Raw genomic sequence first — 19469 nt, 5'->3', positions numbered from 1 at the left:
AGACTAACACACTGTATTACGCACATTCATTTTAAAAGGTGTTTCTAGTTGCAGTTCCCCATGGCTAATGAGGACCTCCCGCAGCTTTAATCACTTTGGTGGGCATTTCCAAAAACCTAATGAGCTCTGATGTCAATCGCAATAGTCAATCTACTTTTAACAATCCCGGGTCTCAAGTGCAGGAATTCATTTATAAGCAAATTAGAGCTTCAGTTTGATTCATAAACTTCAACCCCCTATTGTTAGTTTTTAAAAAGAACAAGTTCAGGTCCATTTGGCTGTGGGTACTAGGCAAATATTTGTGAAATAATTCAAAGTTCGCAATAATTCCAAACATTTAGATGGTGCTTTATAATTTGAATAGTGCTTTGGGGTATTCTCTTACTTGCCTTTCCCGTTTGATCTTGTATGGTAGTTCAAGAGAATGTTTGAGTTTTCAAGTGAGGAAAATAGCTCATCACAAGCTGTTAAGTTTTCCTCAGAAAAGAAACGTCAGAGCAAGGACCCATTCTCCTTTTGTTCTCTTAATCGCTGAAGGGCCTGAATATGAAATCCATCCTCCTACACTGTCTGTGTGTGTGTGTGTGTGTGTGTGTGTGTGTGTGTGTGTGAATACATATATTTTAAGATCTTCCCCTTAAAGAAGAAACTTTGAAGCTTGGATTGCATTGGGAATTCTTCTTTCCAACCCTTCATTTCACAGTTAGGAAAATGAGTTCGGATTGGTTATACGACTTGACCCAAGCAACACCATCGTTTAGTGGAACAGTCAAGAACTATGGACTCTGAAACCTGCTAATCTTGCAGCTTCATTTGTGCCCTTCAAGAATAGATTTCTGAGTAAAATCGTGTGGAAGATGCTGGGTGTGATGGCTCATTTCTGTAATCCTAGCACTTGAGACACTGAGACGGGAAAGGTAACCATGAGTTAAAGACCAACCTAGGCTTCATAGTTAGTTCCAGGCCAGCCTGGGCTACTAGGATTCTGTCCTGTAAAACATAAGAAAGAAGAACAAAAAAGAAGGAAGGAAGGAAACAAGGAAACAAGGAAGGAAGGAAGAAAAGAAATGAAGGCATTACACATTTCAGATAGTAATTTGTGGTTTTCCAGGAATTAAATTAAAAACTTTAGTTCCTTAGTGATCGAGTACAGGTCAAAACCAGCTTTAATATTTGTTCAGAGTATTGCAGCTTCTGGGTGATAACCTCTTGCTGCCAAAGACACTTCTATAAATGAAAATCTGAGGACTAAATTCAATGCAGATATTTTTTTCTTTTTTCTTTTTTGTGCTAAAGAACCATACCACAAGCACCCTACTACTGCACTAATCCCCCAACTCCTAGTATGAAATGTGCTCTGTGATAGAAATGAAGTTGTAACTGGCCTGTCTGGTGACTGGTGTGTGTTTTGCTTTCAGGACTGTTGTTAGTATTGAAATAAAAGTGTTTCCCCAAGTATTCTCCCAGTATCCAGGGTGCAGCCTTCTCCTGAAGGAAGGGCATAAGATGAGACTGCCAAACAGTATGGACTGTTACATTTCCCCAAACTCTAGGATGTCACCAGTACATGTCATCGTTATGAGCACTCTTTCTGCCAGCCTGGTCCCACAACTGTGTCAACCCCAAATGAACACTCAGAGACTTATATTAATTATGAAACTATTGGCCAACGACTAGGACTTCTTATTGGCTGGCTCTGTCTTAATTACTAACCCATTTATATTAATCTATGTATTTCCACATGGTCTTATCTTACCGGAGAAAGGTCCAGGACCTGTTACTCCTCTGGCATCCTACATGACAACTGCTTTTGCCTATTCCTCCCAGAATCCTCCTTGTCTCCTAGACCTGCCTATCTCGCTGCCCTATTGGCCACAGTTTTTTATTCATCAACCAATAAGATAAACATATTTACAGAATGGCATCTCCCATCACATCATGCTTCATTTTGACTTAAGTAAAGATACTATTTTCTTCCCCTTCCCTCCTCTCATCTTCCATTGCTTCCCCCACTTCTCCCTTTTCATCTTATTGTCTTCTTGACAAGAGTATGGCTTTAGTTGTTTCACTGAACAGCGAGCTCACAGAATCAACAAGGCAGTGACCACAGTATAAAGAGTTGCCCGGGTGATCCGTTTTGATGGACCTACAGTCAGTTAAGCCCCAAGCCACATCCTCAGTTTATGCATCCCCGTATAGTTCCAGCTTTCATTATATTTCTACATTGTCTATCAACTTTTTTAGTCTACAGGTAACAAAAAAGAACAATCTTGTGAGTGAGACAATTTCCTCCAGCTATTATTACATATGAGCTGCTCCTTTGTTCTTCGAACCACTTTGTTTTATCTGTCTCACAGTTTGAAGAATGTACTGAGTTCCATTTACATGATTGTATGTCTGATAGCACTGTTTTCCCTCCCTTCTCCCTCTCTCTCCCTCCCTGTACAGGACATGATACCCAGGTCTCATCCGTATGCATGTTAAACAAGGGCTCTACCATTGAACTGCCTCTCTAGCTCTTTTTGACTGTTGGCTTGAGACCAGGTCTCACTGAACAAGCTGGCTTGAACTCACACTGCGGCTCAGACAGGCCTTGAACTTAAGATTCTCTTGCCTTGGCCTCTTGAATAGTTGAGATCACAGGCTTGTGTCACCATACCCTGCTAGATCTTTCCTTATTTCAGAATAAGGACATGGGATAGAGAAAAGGCAGTAGTTGTGAGCAAGATGGACTCCTGGGGTCGCCCTTGTACAGCAGCCAGATCCATGCTGTTTCAGAGAGGCTATGTCACAGATTTGAACCTTTCCATGATGGAAGTATTCAAACAAGCTTTAAAAAATATTATATAGCTGTTAAAATATTTTTATCACAAATCAAATGTCAGCTTTAAGTGCAGTGTTTATAGAGCACTGCTATACTGTGATGTAACACATAAAAAATAGAAGTGTTGATATATTTGGGCCATTTATTTGCAGGGTATATTTTAAGTACCAGCAAGTCCAGTTAGAAAGTCCCATCTGCTCGTCTGCTTTTTTGCCATCTCAACTGGTGTCATTTCAGACCAAGCCACCATCTGATTTTTTTTTCTTTCTGCATTATGGCAACACCTTACAGGTCTCTGCAGGGACGTGGCCTTGGCTCCATGTCTTCTCCCTCATCAGTAAGGGTTTACTCATGGAGAAAAGATGAGTGAAATGCAATAAAGGGTTTCTTTCATAATAGGCATTAGACCCTTCACTGTTGTGGGAAAAGTCTGGTTAGGGAATTTTAAATGGTTTCAGGAAAAAAGTCAGTTTGCCAATTTGACTGTTATATCTAAACTGAAGTACTAACGCTTCAGTCAGCTCTAGGGCTACCACGCTGGTATAGAAACAGGACAAAGTATGATGTCTACAGCATGCAGAGGTTGTGTGTTTAAGAGTTCCCACTTGCCCGTACAAAGTATCCAGACTTCTAGACGTCCTCTCTCCTCTGAAACGGCAATGGTGCCAGTTACTTTTCTCACCAATGTGGCAAAATATGACATGAGTCACCAGACAGGGAAAGAAAACATTTCTTTTGACGCATTGTTTCAGAGAGTTCAATCGACATAGTCCCTGGGAGCCCTGATTTGGTAGTGCTGACCATCGTGGCTGAGGGAAAATATGCTAGACGAGGCTGCTCATCTTTTGTGGCCAGAAAGCAGAGAGAAAGAGCGAGCCGGGAAGGCGGACAGAAGAAGCTATGACCTCTAAGAACATGTAGCCAGTAGCCTGCTTCTTCCATGTTAGCCCCACCCCTACCAACTCCCCCAAACATCACCATTTATGAATCCTTCGGGCTTCATCTGTTCACTGAGTCAGTGCCTTTATGATCTAATTGTCTCTGAAACATCTTCACTGATGCAGCCAGGTGTGTGATTTACCAATGTCCTTGGTGCATCAAAGCCAGATTAACTTGATAAATTAACCATGACCATAACTGAAAATGATATTCAACTTAGGTAGACAGAATACACTTAAACATAATGGCCAAACCAAAAAAAAAACCCCTCAAAATTCCAGTGAAACTGAATGGAAACCGAAGTTATATTCAGATTTCTTCTTCCCCACCAGATCTTCCGTCATGAAGCAAAATTTTTATATATCATATAAAAAATAGTATATGCATGTATTTGTAAGTAATCAAATCACACTATCTCTGGTTCCGGTTGTGGTATGGCAGTGTTGTTCAAGTCTCTTACTATCTTCTTTTCCTTTTCTTGTCAAGGTTCTCTTTTATTCAAGGCCCAGCAAGACTAGAGGGGTTGGCAGACATAGTGGTTCACACCTGTATTTCCAGGACTTAGGAGTCTGAGACAGGAGGATCACCATGAGTTCAAACTAGCGTAAGCTACAGAGTGAGACCTGGTCTCATAAAACGAAAACAGATTTTAAGAAAGGTTAGAAGGGAGTTGGGTAGTGGTGGTGCATGCCTTTAATCCGAGCACTCAGGAGGCAGCGGCAGGTGAATCTTTGTGAGTTCGAGGCCAGTCTGGTCTACAAAGCTACACAGAGAAACTCTGTCTCCAAAATTAAAAAAAAAAGAAAGGTTAGAAGGGTTATGTATTAGTTTCTTGTCTTGTTGCTCAGACAAAGCAATCTGAGGAAGGAAGGATTTATGTGGGGTTAGAGTGATACCATCCATCAAGGCAGAAGCACTTGGGCTGTGTCTAGTCAGACCACCCCGACAGGAAGAACGGGGAAAGATGAATGGTACTGTTCAGCTAGCTCTCCTCTGTGCTGTGTGGTATCCCAGCCGGGCCATGTTTCTGCCCACATTTTGGTTTGGGCTTCTCACCTCAGTTAACCTGATCTAGGCAATCCTTCAGACACATGCCTAGAAGCTTGACCCTTCCATGATTCCAGATCCGGTCAAGTTGAAGATCAGTACTAACGACCATGAGCTGTTGGTGTTGTCTGGGCTATTGTAATACTTGCAAACTATCCTTTTGTACATTATTCAGATTTCACAGTTGATACGTAGCAAAGCTTTTGTCAAATGTGTGTATAGATCCAGCTGTCCCTTTTCAATGCAGGTGTGTATAATGTGGAGCTTCCTGTGGGAGGCTCCGGAAAACACTGGAAGCCTCCTTTTGTGTGAGTGATCATTCCCCTCTGCACAAATGGGCACTGCAACTCTCATCCTTTACTTGTCATTCCTGGTTGTACAAATGCTCATCCTTATGATGAAGCATCATGAGAGCCCTCTGCCTGTGTCTTGGGAGTGACTTCCAGACAGAACATAGGCAGAAACGGGCTCCTTAGCCACACTGGAACCATGAATTCCTGGTCCGTGTCCTGCTCCACTCAAAGATGCCTTTTCGTTTAAAGCAGTGCTGCCTGCATTTTGTTCCTTAATCTTTTCTTATCCTCTGTGTGTGCTTGCCATTGAATGTGATCACAGAAGAACCAGCCAGCTCTGTTTGAGAGCATTAGAGGAATTTCCCAGAGGGGATGACATTTCTTAAGCAATTTTTTTTAACAAAGGCTCACAGCTTGTAAGCTTGAAGCATATCATGTCGCTCTTTCAAATACACATCAATTAAGTACGCAGTTTGGTACTTCTCTACTATGTGGTGGTGTTTTATCAATTTATCCTAATTTATTCTATTTCCTTCCCCCTCTGTGACTCTCTCAAACACATCTGTAATGCTATCAGCCAGAAGGAAGGAAACAAAAAAATTAACCCATGTGGGGGATTGAATCTATTATTAATAGTGCTGTGATCTCATCAACCAAAGAAGTAACTGCATACTGTTATTTTTAGTAGCAAAGAATAAAGCTTTGAACAGTAAGTTCCAGTCTATAATCATGCCACCTCTCATGTACCTCTCCTGAACAGTGAGATCATCAGTGAAAAATATTACCTATGTGGGGACTTGCAAATGAATCGTGATTGGCTGAGTAAATACCATGTGTTCCTCATGGCCTCCATATGTACAGCCTAATGTTGGAAGTGTGGTTTGCCCTAAAGCACTGTCAGACAAAACTCATCGGTCACACTAGTTACAACCCTGAAGTTCTCTGTGAAAAGCATAAATCAGTCAATTATGACTGTCAGTAAATTTTCCCAAACATCCAAGTTCAAGGTCATTAAAGTGGCTGGATAAAAATTGACCTATAGTTTGTAAACTTTTCCCCCTTACCTCTGACTTTGTTTTTTGAGTCTGTACTGTACCCATTTCATTTTTTACATTTTATTCTTTTATTGAAAATACATTTGTTCATACAATATATTCTGATTATGGTTTCCTCTTCCCCAACTATTCCCAGCTCTTGGCCCCTCCCCTACATCAAGATCCATACCATTTCTTCTACAGAAAGAAGTAATCTAGTTGAAGTGCAAAATCATGATACTCTTTGCTGACTACAGACCAAGTGCCACTTGTACTAGTGTTTTATGTATTGTTTCCTTTCGTGTTTGACTTAATTCCTATTCAATTTTATTCCTATGCAATGTAGACTCTCTAATTTACTTGTGAGAAACCAGACTCTCTGATAATAATAGGATGGGGCTAGGAGTTGCTTCAGTGGGTAAAGTGCTTTCTTTGTAGGCATGAGTAAGTGCAATCCCAGAACCCACCTAAAATAGCTGGTCATTTTAGTAGGCATTAGTAATGCTATAACCAGGCTTAGTCATAGATAGATTCCTGGCTATTTAGCCTTCTGTGTGAGCTCCAGGCCAAGGAGGACCCTGTCTCTAAAAACATGGTAGATGGCTTCAGAGGAATGAACCTTAGTTGACCTCTGACCTCCACATGCATAGGCTCAAACCTGTGCACCACCTTCACTCATAGAGAAGGCTTCCAAAGATATGGCGGAAATAATCTTAGAATATTTGTTGTAGGAACACTTTGAAAACTTTAAAAGCTACTCTGTTCTCAGTTCCCAGACTGTTTCTTCCAGTCCTATGAGCATATCTGGCTGGTCCTCTTGATGGAGTTCACTTCTGGTAGTGCTGCAGTGGCCCTGCCCTCAGCTGTGGGTATCTGCTCACCAGGTACGGGGTCATCATCTTCTTCATCCAATCCCTTCTGTTAGGGATGTACATTGATCATGGGAGTGCTGAAATCGTAGTTCTTGCTGTCATCTCACTGAGAGAAACATGGGTGAGCACTTTATCTGTGTCGGAAAGGGAACTACATAGGGAACAAAGTGGTCTTTGCTCTTTTTAGAGACAGCAGCTGATTTCTGTTTCAGTAGTGTTCTAGCTTTGTGTGTGTTGCTGTGATAAAATACCCTGATACGAAACAACTTGTGGGAGGAAAGGTTTCTTCTGGCTCTGATTCCAGTGATTCCATCACTGCAGAGAAGTCACATAGGCCAGGGCTGAGACAGCCGGTCACATCACAGCCAGTCACGAGCAGAGAGAAATGAACGCATACCCCAACTGCTTGCTTGCTTGTGCTCAACTCAATTTCACCACTCTGATATAGTTCAGGATCCCTTGCCGGGGAATGAATGTTGCCACTCTGCTGAGTCTTCTCATGCCAATTAATGTAACTAAGATAATTCCCTACAGACACACACAGACTAACCCAGTGTAGACAATTTCTCACTGAGACACTCTTATCAAGTGATTTTAAGTTGGTTCAAGTTGACATTTAACTTCTAACCATCACAGATAGCATTGTAGTCACTTTCATTATAACAATGACAATTTATTTCTAGGTATTTTGAAGGGTTACTCTCTGTGTGCACTAGATGAAAAACTCTTGCAAATCAAATGGTTTGTTTCTTCTTACTTTTGACACTTAAGAAAACTAGTTATGCATTTGTTCCTCCCCAGTTATTTTGGGGTCATCCCCAGTGAAGTCGTGAGGGTTGAGGATTTCATGTTATGCTTCTGACCCATAACAGGTCTCCAACAGCAGTTCATTCACTTAAGTAACAATTGGGTAGCACTATGAGTAGAAGCCTCTGTATATTTCATTTGAGTGAAAAGTGATGAGATAATGTTAATACATGACTTGTTTTAATGGAAGTTATCGATTATGAAGGAGAATGTTTTTTTGTTGAAGTACCCAAGAAGCAAAGTTATAACTGGGACAAAAATAGGTGAAATATAAATGTGAACTGAATATCAAGAATTTTTTTAGTAAATAAATTTGGAATTGATCCATCAGAGGAGACCTGGTGGAAGCGACTAGGGACATCTTATCTATGCATTCCCCTTGAGGCAGATGACAAATGAGGTTATATCTCTAGTTTCATTGATTCTCCAGACTGGCACATTCACAACCCCGCCCTGTACGAACAAATTGGATATTTGTGTTAAATGTTCTAATTCTGTTTTCCTATTTCTTCTTTAGGGAAAATCCTTTTGCCACTTCCAGAAATGACTTCCTTAAGTGGGAAAGTGCAAACCGTTTTGGGTCTTGTAGAACCAAGCAAACTGGGACGCACCTTGACCCATGAGCATTTAACAATGACCTTTGACAATTTTTACTACCCACCTCCTCCATGCCATGAAGCTACCTCCAAGGAACCTATCATGCTGAAAAATCTATTCTGGATTCAGAAAAATCCTTATTCCCATCAGGAGAACCTTCAGTTGAATCAGGAGACAGAAGCCATAAAGGAAGAACTGTTATACTTCAAGGCTAAGGGTGGAGGTGCTATGGTGGAAAACACCACCACTGGGCTCAGCAGGGACGTGCAAACACTCAAGTGGCTAGCAGAGCAAACTGGGGTCCACATCATAGCGGGAGCTGGCTTTTATGTTGATGCAACCCACTCAGCAGCAACCAGGGCCATGTCAGTGGAGCAGGTAAAAAGTACTTACTACTTATGACATTGCCCGTTTATACATTCAGGACAGTCTGAACTTTGGAAATGCTATTGTCTCAGAAGTAACTGGATGTGTGACAAAAAAAAATTGCTAGCTCACAAAGACACCTGCCGACTAGAACCCAAATTGGTGAGATTGCGTGTCTTTCAAGTGTTGAGGAAGGAGCTCTCAACGCACTGATCATTGACAGCTCCGATGTGTTAATGCTTAGTTTGTACAAACTCTATCAGAGCTCAGTTGCTCCGCTTCAATCTGTTGGTAAACCTTGCTTTCCCATCAAAAGCTTCAGCAGCGCGGCTTCCTCTTTCCCCTCGGGTTTTATAATAACCAGCAATGAAAATTCACAGTAGGGTGAGACCTGGCAGGCAGAGACTTGGTACGTTTGCAAACACAGCTTCTTCTCTCATTGCGCGCTGGGAGGGTGGGGGAGGTCTCTTCTCTTGTCTATAACATTAAGAATGGGCAGAAGGAAGCTAAGCTCGCAGGGCTCCGTTGCACATGTGTGTATTCTCTTGTTAAACACGTGTCAGTTACTATGTGTTTACATACATTATGTATCCCTGTATATTTCTCATAGCCTGTTTCACAGGTACAGCATGTCAGGTAAATTCTTGTTGAAATATCAGTTAGTATTTAAACCTTTAAATGAATGCACCTAGTATTAACTGAAAACTGAGATAATGATAAGGATTATATGTTTGTCAAACTAAGTAATGTGGATATGTGTGTTGTGAATTTTCTAGGCCGAATGAAGGAGAGAATTAAAGAATTACTTGATAAAGTTGACAGATTCAATGGCATTCATAGGTTCTGTACCCAGATTAAAATAAAGACCCCTTTTTTCAGTCTGAACACACTGTCTTCCTCCTTGTCCCTACAGCATCTTTAAGCAATGAGTTTATCAAATAGTCTCAGTAAGATACTTAGAATAGCTTGTTGAATTTGCAAATTAGCCAAAAATATGTGGTTCATTAGCCAATATTCACTAAATGAGGGTTGAGTTGGGTGGGGGTTGTGGGGAGAAAGGAAGGAAGGAAGGAAGGAAGGAAGGAAGGCAGAGAGAGAAAAGGAAGGAAGGAGTTAATGTTTGTGCAAGGAAGGGGACGTGTGTTTGGAAGCTGGAGGACAACCTCGGATGTCATCTTAGGAAAACTGTACTTCTCATTTGAGATGGGGTTTCCATTGGTCTTGAACTAATTGATGATATTGGGCTAGAGAAGCTGGCCAATGAGCCTCTGGGATCCATCTATCTCTATCTTCCCAGTGCTGGGGTCACAAGAATGCACCACACACCCCACATTTTTATGTGAGTTCTGGGGGTGGAACACAGATCTTCATGATTGTGAAGCACGCTCTTTACTCCCTGTCCACTGGCTCTGCGTACAGTTTTAGAAGAGTATGTTCCTAAATAAGTGCCTTTGTATAGTATGAGTTTATTTGAATGTATTTCACAATCTATAAGATGGGCTCATTCTTACTCTTCCTCAGCTTACAGATGTCCTTATTAGTGAAATTCTCCGTGGAGCTGATGGAACCAGTATCAAGTGTGGAGTTATTGGAGAAATTGGCTGCTCCTGGCCTTTGACTGACAGTGAGAGAAAGGTGCTTCAGGCTACAGCTCATGCCCAGGCTCAGCTTGGCTGTCCTGTCATCATCCATCCTGGAAGAAGCCCAGCTGCACCGTTTCAGATCATCCGTATATTGCAAGAAGCAGGTGCAGACATCTCTAAAACAGTTATGTCCCACCTTGACAGGTAAGTGGGTTACCTTACAAATCTCTGTAATCACTGGACGACTAAGGGCTTTTCAAAAAGAAAAACCACCAGTGATGAGATAAATGAAAAACTAATCACATAAGGAGATGCCATGGCTACCTGGAAGGTGATTTTTTTTTCCAATTCTGAACATCAAACATAGGGCCTCACACAATCAACTATCACACACTCTACTACTGATTATACCCACAGTTCCTGGAAGGCAGGATTTTTGAAGGTTTGTAGTGAGCATAAATTAAAATTTGGGTTGCAAAGGTGGGAGGTGGTGGTGCACGCCTTTAGTCCCAGCACTTGGAAGGCAGAGGCAGGCAGATCTCTGTGAGTTCAAGACCAGCCTGGTCTACAAGAGCTAGTTCCAGGACAGACTCCAAAGCTACACAGAGAAACCATGTCTTGAAAACAAAACAAAAAAATCGGTGCTGCATTTTACATATCCCCCTTGTGTGTCACATTCTGAGACATTTTGTAAAGATCCTTTCTTGTCTTCTATAACACTTCAGCACAGATTATTACTGTCTGCTTCGTTTCTTTCTCTTATGATATGATATCATGCATGTGCCAATTCTACTTGTTCAGTATTTGCCAACAATTGGGGTGATAAATGCATCTATAAATGTAAATAAAAAGAAAACAAATGGTCTCACCGTGAAAGGAAAACCCAACATGTAGGTGCTTGTGTTTCTGTTACATGTTTTTGGTTTGCAACACCTGAATTTTGAAAACTGAAATTATTGAGATAATGGTAAATATGGTATTTCTAATGTTGGCATATTAGAATGTATGATTGCTGTAACAATTGCAACACATTAACCAACCCAAAACAGTGGAAAATTGATTCTCTAATGCTTCTAAATGTGGAAGCCTGAAATCCAAGTGTTACAAAGACTATGGGAGCTCAGAGACTTAAGGGAGAACCCTCACTTGCTTATTCCATTGTCTGTCAGATCTCAGTGTTCCTCAGCTTGTGGCTGCATAGCTAGTTCCTGCCTCTGCCTTCCCAGGACCTTGGGTTTAGGTCTGTCTTCTCTTCCATTTCTAAGAACATTTGCTATTGAATTTAGGACCCACTTGTAACAGAATGAGCTTGAGTAAAGATCCTTAATTATAATCTACAAAACCCCTTTTCTCACTAAGACCATCTTCAGAGATTCGTAGGGTTAAAGCACGGACATGTGTTTTCAGAGTGCACGGCTCAACCTACTCCATGTCACAGGAGAGGCTTGGCTACATAGACAGATGCTTGGCCGCTGTTAATACACAAACATGTAACAATGTTGCCAATGCTAATCCCAAACTTTTAGATTAACTGTATTAAAATTAGCATTAGATTGACAAGATTCATGATGTGATTCTACCTCTTTTTAAATAGATATTTTTCTTCTTTGAAAATTTCATACATGTCTACAACCAATCTTGTATATCCATCCCTCACTGCCCTCTCCAACACTTACTCCCAAGGACATTATTCTTAATTCCTTCAGCACATATCTGTGTTATAATATACCCTTATTCTGTTTTTTTGTTATGGATAATATAATACTCAATCATCTTCAATAGAGACTCTATTTTCAAGTTACTTTCCTAAGCCCTTCAGTGATCTTCCCTTTTCAACTTCGTTTCTTTGACAAAATCTTTTAAGGCCATTGTTTTCATTATTCTGTGTTTTTGCTATAATCTGACCCATTGTGTCTTTTGTTTGTTTGTTTGGTTGATGTGGTTTTGGGTTTTTTGAGACAATATTGGTTTGTCTGTGTAGTCCCGGCTGTCCTGGAACAGCTTTATAGACCAGGCTGTCTTCAAACTCAGAGATCCACTGGCCTCTGCCTCCCAAGTGCTGGGATTTAAACTGTGCACCACCAACGCCCCTCTTCATTGTGTCTTTTTTATTGTGTACTTAAAAGTCCTTGAGATTCCTGATATAAAGACGTATTTTCCATTACTTTGGAAAAGTTTCATCTATTATCTCTCCAAATATTGTCTATTGTCCATAGCATAACTTCCTGCCCCATTCCATCAAGACCTTCACATCTGTCCTTCTTCTCCCTGAACATCTATCTCTCTCATTGTTTCTCCACTTCTATGTGTGAGCTGTAAATTCTTCAGTTTTGTCTGTTCCCAGCAGAATCCATCTCTCTTTGAGTGTAGAATTAACATAACATTTTCTTATTAAATTCTGCTTCATTACTTTTTGAATCAATGTGGTTAAATTTAAGAACTTTTATTTCTTTCAACACATTTTCAGTTTCTCCTTGTAAAAAAAATATAATAAGCATAAAGCCAGGTAGGTGGTATGCCTTCAGTCTTAGCAGAGGCAGGGTGAATCTCCATGTATTCATGACCAGCCTGGTCTACATAACAAGTTGCAGGCCAGTCAGGGCTACATAGCAAGACACTGTCTCATAAAAAAATTAAACATGCAATATCTCTCTTATAACTGATAAACACAATTTATTGTCTTTTTTATTGGTGTGGTTTGCTATTGACTCACTGTAGAAGGGTCCTTCCCAGGAAGTGTTTCCATGTGTTATAAAGTAAAATAAATCTTTTACTATGAGCATATCTCACGCTCCTTGAAAGTTTTTATGACATGGGAATTACTTTTCTTCTTCTTTAAGCATGTTAATTTATTTGTTTGTTTTCCAGACAGAGTCTTGCTGTGTAGCTCAGCTGACTTCAGAACTCCAGACCCTCCCACCTCAGCCTTCCAAGCATTAGGCTCCAGGTATGCACCTCCATTCTTGGCCATTCTTTTTTGCTTTTGCTGGAGCTTTTTGTTTTTGTTGTTGTTGTTTGTATGTTGTTGATTGTTTCCAGCAGGCAGTTAGGTGCCATTGTCAGCTTGTTTCAACTTAATTAAATTTAAAGATATTTCTTTTTTATTTATTATGATAAAATACATGTACCATAAGATTTATCATTTTAAATATTTGAGCATTCAGTTCAGCCCTCTTCAGGACACTGTCTCCCCCATTCTGCTTTCCCTTTCCGCGCGTCTGAACACCAGCTACTTTAAATGAATGGGAACACAGGCAGATTTTTGTGGTTGTTTACGTTTCTGACGGGAGAGCCTGTCCAACATCACACAGCCACTGAGTTCTCGCCCTCACACTTGGTAGGCACACAGTGATGGCTGTAGATTCTCAAGACTTCTCCCCCATCTTTCCCACCTCATCATCTGAGATGAAGACAAGCATGCACTCTTGAGAACTCTGTGGCTCAAGGTCTCTCCCTATTCGCGGACAGGGATGATGTTTCTTTGACTGGCGGAGCATCTCCAGACTGATCTCACTCCCTGTTTAGTCCCAAGGCCTGGCTCCCTTAGCTCTCCACACCTGTCATACAGGTTGCTTCTGCCCCTGAACAAGTCTTAACCTTGACAGCAGCCCCAACCAGGCAGTTAAAAGCATGAGAATTTTTTTTCTCTTCAGTGTTATTTAGTGTTTTACATGGACTTTCTTGGAAAGGTTTTCCATCAATGCTTAAAACTGGACCAAGGTGCTCCTTCAAGCAGAATCTGACTGCCCTTCTTTTTTCCCAGTTAGACATTAAGTTAGAAAAATTATGCTTGGCACACTTAGAAAATAAGTTTTCATTTTAAATTGTGAAATAAACCTGAACTACTAGAACAGTATTTCCTGGATTATATAAATTAAACATTTTTTTAAAAGTACAGTATTTATTTCCTAGTGGTATGAAATGTTATTCAGTAGACCTATATACACATTTCATAGACACACATGCACATGTATATACTTTTTATATTGAATGATAAGAATATATTAGCTGATTTCCATTGGCTAGAATTTCATTATTTCCCTCTTGGATGGATCAGGACTGAATGGAATTGACCTGACCCCACACAAGTCCCCAGCATACAGGTATATCCTGAGGCAATTGAAAGAGCAACTGCCCACTCTGCGCCCGTGGTATGGGTCATTTGGGATTCCAGTGCATGACAAAGAAATACAGGGAAATGTTTCTATGGGGAATCAACCAGAGAAAATGGCTTTTGAAAACAAACCAAATAAAGTAACACAGAAAAATCAGGCAGCAGATGTAGGAAGTGGTGGCTGTTTGAAGTGACTGTTCACAGCAGACCAGTTCCAGGCTGGAGTTTGACTAGGTCAGCTTTCCACAGGCTGTCTGAGCTCTGCTGGGCAGTGCATATAATCCCATCTGTGCTGAAAGAACAGGGGTGTCAGCTCTTTGTAACGGGGACAACACACAAAAGAGCTGGCCACAATGTGGAAGACATAAAAAGGAGAGCGCTCCCTAAAACACAGCCTCTAAACTCCCCAAACCAAATATGAGGCCATCTCATTCTCCCACCATGTTTCTGTGCATAGGATGGAAGGTTCTAAAGCTGTGATCTGTTAAGTTTGGGAAGTGGTAGCCTGGGGTGGCCACTGTGCCTTTTGGCTCATTTTGGAACACAAGGGCTTTGGGTTGAGCAGGGTGATCTTCAGCCTTGACTACCTGTAAAATTACTTTAGTTTTCCCTTCAATTGTAGATTTCATTTAGGGGAACCCAAACAAAATATTTCAGGGTGATCCCAATCCTATGGAAGCAGTTAAATATTCCTGAACTTTTATGAAATCTGCATGCAGATTTACCCAGACAGAGAGACAGGCAGACACACACAGACAAACGTATAGATGGACGGACACACGGACACACACACACACACACCACTCCAAAAATAAGAACTTTTTGCATGGCTATCCAAAGGGGGCAGTTGGGATGCTGAAAAGAGTCAATGAATGACCATCTCTTTGAAGACCTCAAACCACACTGTTATCATGTGACCTTTGGTTACCAGCTTAAGGTCATTAAACAGGCAACAACTTGATAAAATAAATCTGCTGTGTTCTAAGCCCTCTCCTAACCATCTGTTTCCCTTAAGGCACATGAATCTGTTGAAGAGCATTTGACTGCTATGGATTTAACCCTTAGGAACATCAAAGAGGACTGTCCTTGACAGTGATAGCCACCCCAAGTCAGCATATATTAGAAACTAACAGCATTCCTGTGTTCTTATTTAGGCTCTTAGTGGGAAAGTCTTTGCACCATTAAGCATTTATAATAGTTTTACCACCTGCAGAAGTTCTAGCCACACTTCCAGGTGGCAACTATCAACAGCACCACCTTGGGGCAGGTCTAATATGGGCAACGTGTGCTTTAAAGAATGCCCCCCTTACAGCTGTTCTTTTTGTCATTCATTTTCAAACACGGCTTACTATTAATGCACTATTAGAGTAGCTGTAACCATGAATATACATCAGAATTATTTTTTTACTAGAGAAAACTCAGTGGAAAGAAAAATTTAAAAAAAAACATGGTTCAAATAACAAATATTTGGGAACTATTTGCAAATTCAAATTTTGAGCTTCCTGGAGGGCCACAGACAGGTGCTATGCCTAAATCTTTCATCTTCTTGGATATCTATTTAACAAGCAAGAGAGTTTTGATGGAGATCCAGGGTCTGATTAGGGGCATGATAATTAAATGTAGGAAGATAGCACATCACTGTCTTTGAAAATTGCTCCCTGGGGAAGGGGAAGGGATTTGACCCAAGGGTATGTGAAAGACCAGAAGAAAAAACTCAGGAATGATCCAAAAACATTCTGTTCTCTTTGCCTTTGATCACACATGCCAAATTGGCCGAACTCTTGGAAGGATACAAATCTGACACTTTTTTCCCATGCTGTTAATTAAATGAAAAGAGTGGAATATCACTTCATTTATACAACAAATATTTGAGTGACTAATTACCATATGTATATATCAAACATTGGACTGCAATTTTGTCAAAGTGATTATTTAATTATAAGTATGGCGACTTTTAACCTTAAGATTTTCTTTGAAAAGGCACAAAAAAAATTCTGCAGGATCCTTGGAGCTGTACACTTTTAATTTGTATAAATTCTAATGAATTAATTTGAAATCATTCAGAAACAGTTCCAAGCAAATGTCTGACAAATGGAAATTGGACAAAACATCTTTGTATTGCTAAATGGTACAGTAGCATTCTTGAAAAGAATAGTTGGAGCACTGTGCGCCTACAGGGTGTGCAGTATTCAGAAGGCTATAAATGCAGCTCCATTTCTTAACAGTTTGTATTAGGAGGATGCATGTACATGCATTGCAGATATGATGTGCAAAGTGCATCAAGAAGAATGAGTGTGTTGTGTAGCGTGTGCAGTATGTATTTAATGTACAGGAAAAACAATGCCAGTCAGTTTGGCTGAGATCCAACCAGAGTGAGAAATTAAAGAAATTGGTGCAAGCAACAAAGGATGAGCAAGTGAGAACTTTTAATAGAAAATATTTACTAATAGCACTTTCTTTCCTACAGTGACTAATGCTCACTGGCATGTCCTCTGTCCTCATTATGACAGAAGATTCACTGTGTAGTATGGGTACGTATATCACATGCGTGATAACCTAGGTGCTTTTTAACATGGCATCTTTGCTGCTTTTGTATACATGTGGATTCTAGTAACACGTTGTATACAAAATATACATTTTAATAGAGTCCTTACTGATACAAGCATTGAATATATTTTAAGTTAAAATTATGTAATGATGGGCTGGAACGATGGCTCAGCCACTAAAATCTAGGCTCAGAACCAAAATCATGTGATGACATTGGCTACAGTGATTCTTTCATTAATTCAGCATAGAGTGGACACAAGAGACAGGAGATGAAGTTAGGTTCCCTGGTTTCATGTTTTATTTGCTTGTGGGGTGACTTTCAATAAGTTATTTAAGCCTCCAAATTTGTTTGTTTAAGAAAAATTATTTGTGTATGTGCCGGTGCACATGAAGGCCTCAGGAAGACATCAGGTACTCCTTCAGATAGGATCTCTCACTCAACCTGGCACTAGGCTGGTGGCTGGTAAATCTTAGCAACCCTCCGATCTCCAACTCCCATAGCACTAGGGATATAGGTGTGTTGCCACACCTAGCTTTTTACAGTGATTCTGAGGATTTGAACTTGGACCCTCTTGCTTGCATTGCAAGTACTCTTCCCCACGGTCCCATCTCTCCAGCCAAGAAAAAATATTTTTAACTCTGAAAGTGCCTTGAAAATGCCTTTCTATTATTGCTTAAATTGTTTATTTTTAAGACAGAACCTACTTAACAGACAGACACAGAGATAAAAAGAAGAAAAAAATCCAGTCAAGTCTTTCACAGGCTGAAAGGCAACTTACCTTCTATGTACAGATACTGTCCAATAAACTACGATTATACTACAATGTTATTTGTAGTATATTTAATGTTTTCAGTATCCCAATTTGCTGTTTGTAGATCTGGCAATATCACGCCAAAAGGCTGCCCTGGTCATGGGTTCTTCCCAGCCCATTCCTTCATCCCAAACCTTCCACTATTAATTTTGTCTTCCTGAAGCAATTTGTCATGACTCTGACACCAGTCACATGAAAGGTGACAGTTTAACAAATAGGATTGTCATGTCTATGAGATTTATCTCCACTGTCCTCAACACCGTCATCCCCTGAACTGTATGTATTGCCAAACATGAAAAATGTGGCCTCTTCTGTGCTGTGTGGAAGCTGGATTCATGTAAAAAGCTCTTCATGGGGTATGTAAACTGAGAAGTGTCTTTAAAAATAAATTTTATTTTACTTTGCAATTCAGACCCACCTTCTGGTTTTGGTCTAACAAACAAATGTTTTCCTTCCTTGTGGCCTTCTGTTCCTTTTACTGAAACCTGAAGTCATAACACTTAAAGTGTGACATCATTTCCTCCTATGATGTTATTAAACAAGGGCTTGATCAATCAGAACTGGCAAGTGTGGAAGATGTTTATTACAATATAAATAATGGCAGTTGGAATTATTTTCCTCTTGGTTTTTATTCCCAGTTAATTACTAGCATTGAAATCTGGCCCATTAAAGGATGTCAAAAGAATCTTTCAAAACATGTACATTGACATTTCAAATACCTTCAAATATAGTCATTAGCTAATATATTAATGGAACGCCCCATTCTAAATGATAAGTTTGAATGAAACTCAAATTCTTGGTAAACATTTAATTGAAATACAAAGTTGTCTTAAAATTTGTTGGCAATATTTGCTCCCCATATTTTTGACATTTACTTTTAATTAATTAAAATTAATTAGCTGGTTAATATCTGTATCTTCCCTGTGGTGGCAGAAGTAGAATACAGACCACGTGTGTGGCCCTGGGTTGGATCCCCAGAATCTTCCCCAAAATTAAAGTTTTTTCCATTCTTTTCATTGAGGTAAGGCCACCATGGGCAGTGTAGAACATACATGAGCAGAGTATTTGGAAATTTAAGTTGAATTTTTTTTTCATTTTTTGAGAAAAGTCTCATGTTGTAACCTGCACACCCTATCCTAAAATCAACAATGTAGCCAGAGAGGTCTTGAAATCTTGATCCTCCTGCCACAGTCTTCAGAGTTCTGGAATTAAAGACATGAGCCATCAGGCCTGGATTCAGTATTAATTTATTAGATTATTATCATTGGGTTACAATGTTATATATTTACTTAAAATATCAGATACATTAAAATTAAATTCTAGGGTACTAAATGAATATTTCCAGTTGAGTTTAGTAATTTAAAGTAGCTATTGAAATTTTTCTATAGCATAATTAAACATCCCACATACTCTATCAGTACAAATATTCCTTCGCTTTAAAGTGGAAAATTCAAAGAGTGAGGGAAATAAATAAATTACATTTTTGGTGATTAGTTTTTATAGTGGGAATTCATCAAAATTTAGTTTTTAATAAGGCAGTTGTCTATATGAATGTCTACCTTTGCATGTGTATGCCAACTTTAAAATTTTTACTTGATCAAGACTATATGATTTGGGGGAAATGCAGTCCACAC

At 39.9% G+C, this 19469-nt stretch overlaps 1 protein-coding gene across 3 annotated transcripts in view; it reads left to right on the top strand.

Moving 5' to 3' along the window:
- The window catches only part of Pter (phosphotriesterase related), a 69972-nt gene that overhangs the window by 36706 nt on the left and 13797 nt on the right, over positions 1 to 19469 (top strand). For all 3 annotated transcript variants that reach the window (XM_040755471.1, XM_013121384.3, XM_005081257.4), the window contains exons 2-3: positions 8334 to 8791; positions 10301 to 10566. In XM_040755471.1, the coding sequence (XP_040611405.1) occupies positions 8360 to 8791; positions 10301 to 10566 (698 nt within the window). In that variant the 5' untranslated portion in view covers positions 8334 to 8359. The remainder of the gene's footprint in view (positions 1 to 8333; positions 8792 to 10300; positions 10567 to 19469) is intronic.

This window comes from Mesocricetus auratus, unplaced genomic scaffold (assembly GCF_017639785.1).
Source record: "Mesocricetus auratus isolate SY011 unplaced genomic scaffold, BCM_Maur_2.0 Super-Scaffold_100013, whole genome shotgun sequence".
NCBI lineage: Eukaryota > Metazoa > Chordata > Mammalia > Rodentia > Cricetidae > Mesocricetus > Mesocricetus auratus.
Note: the sequence above shows the minus strand (reverse complement) of the source record. Positions and strands in the feature narration are given on the sequence as shown.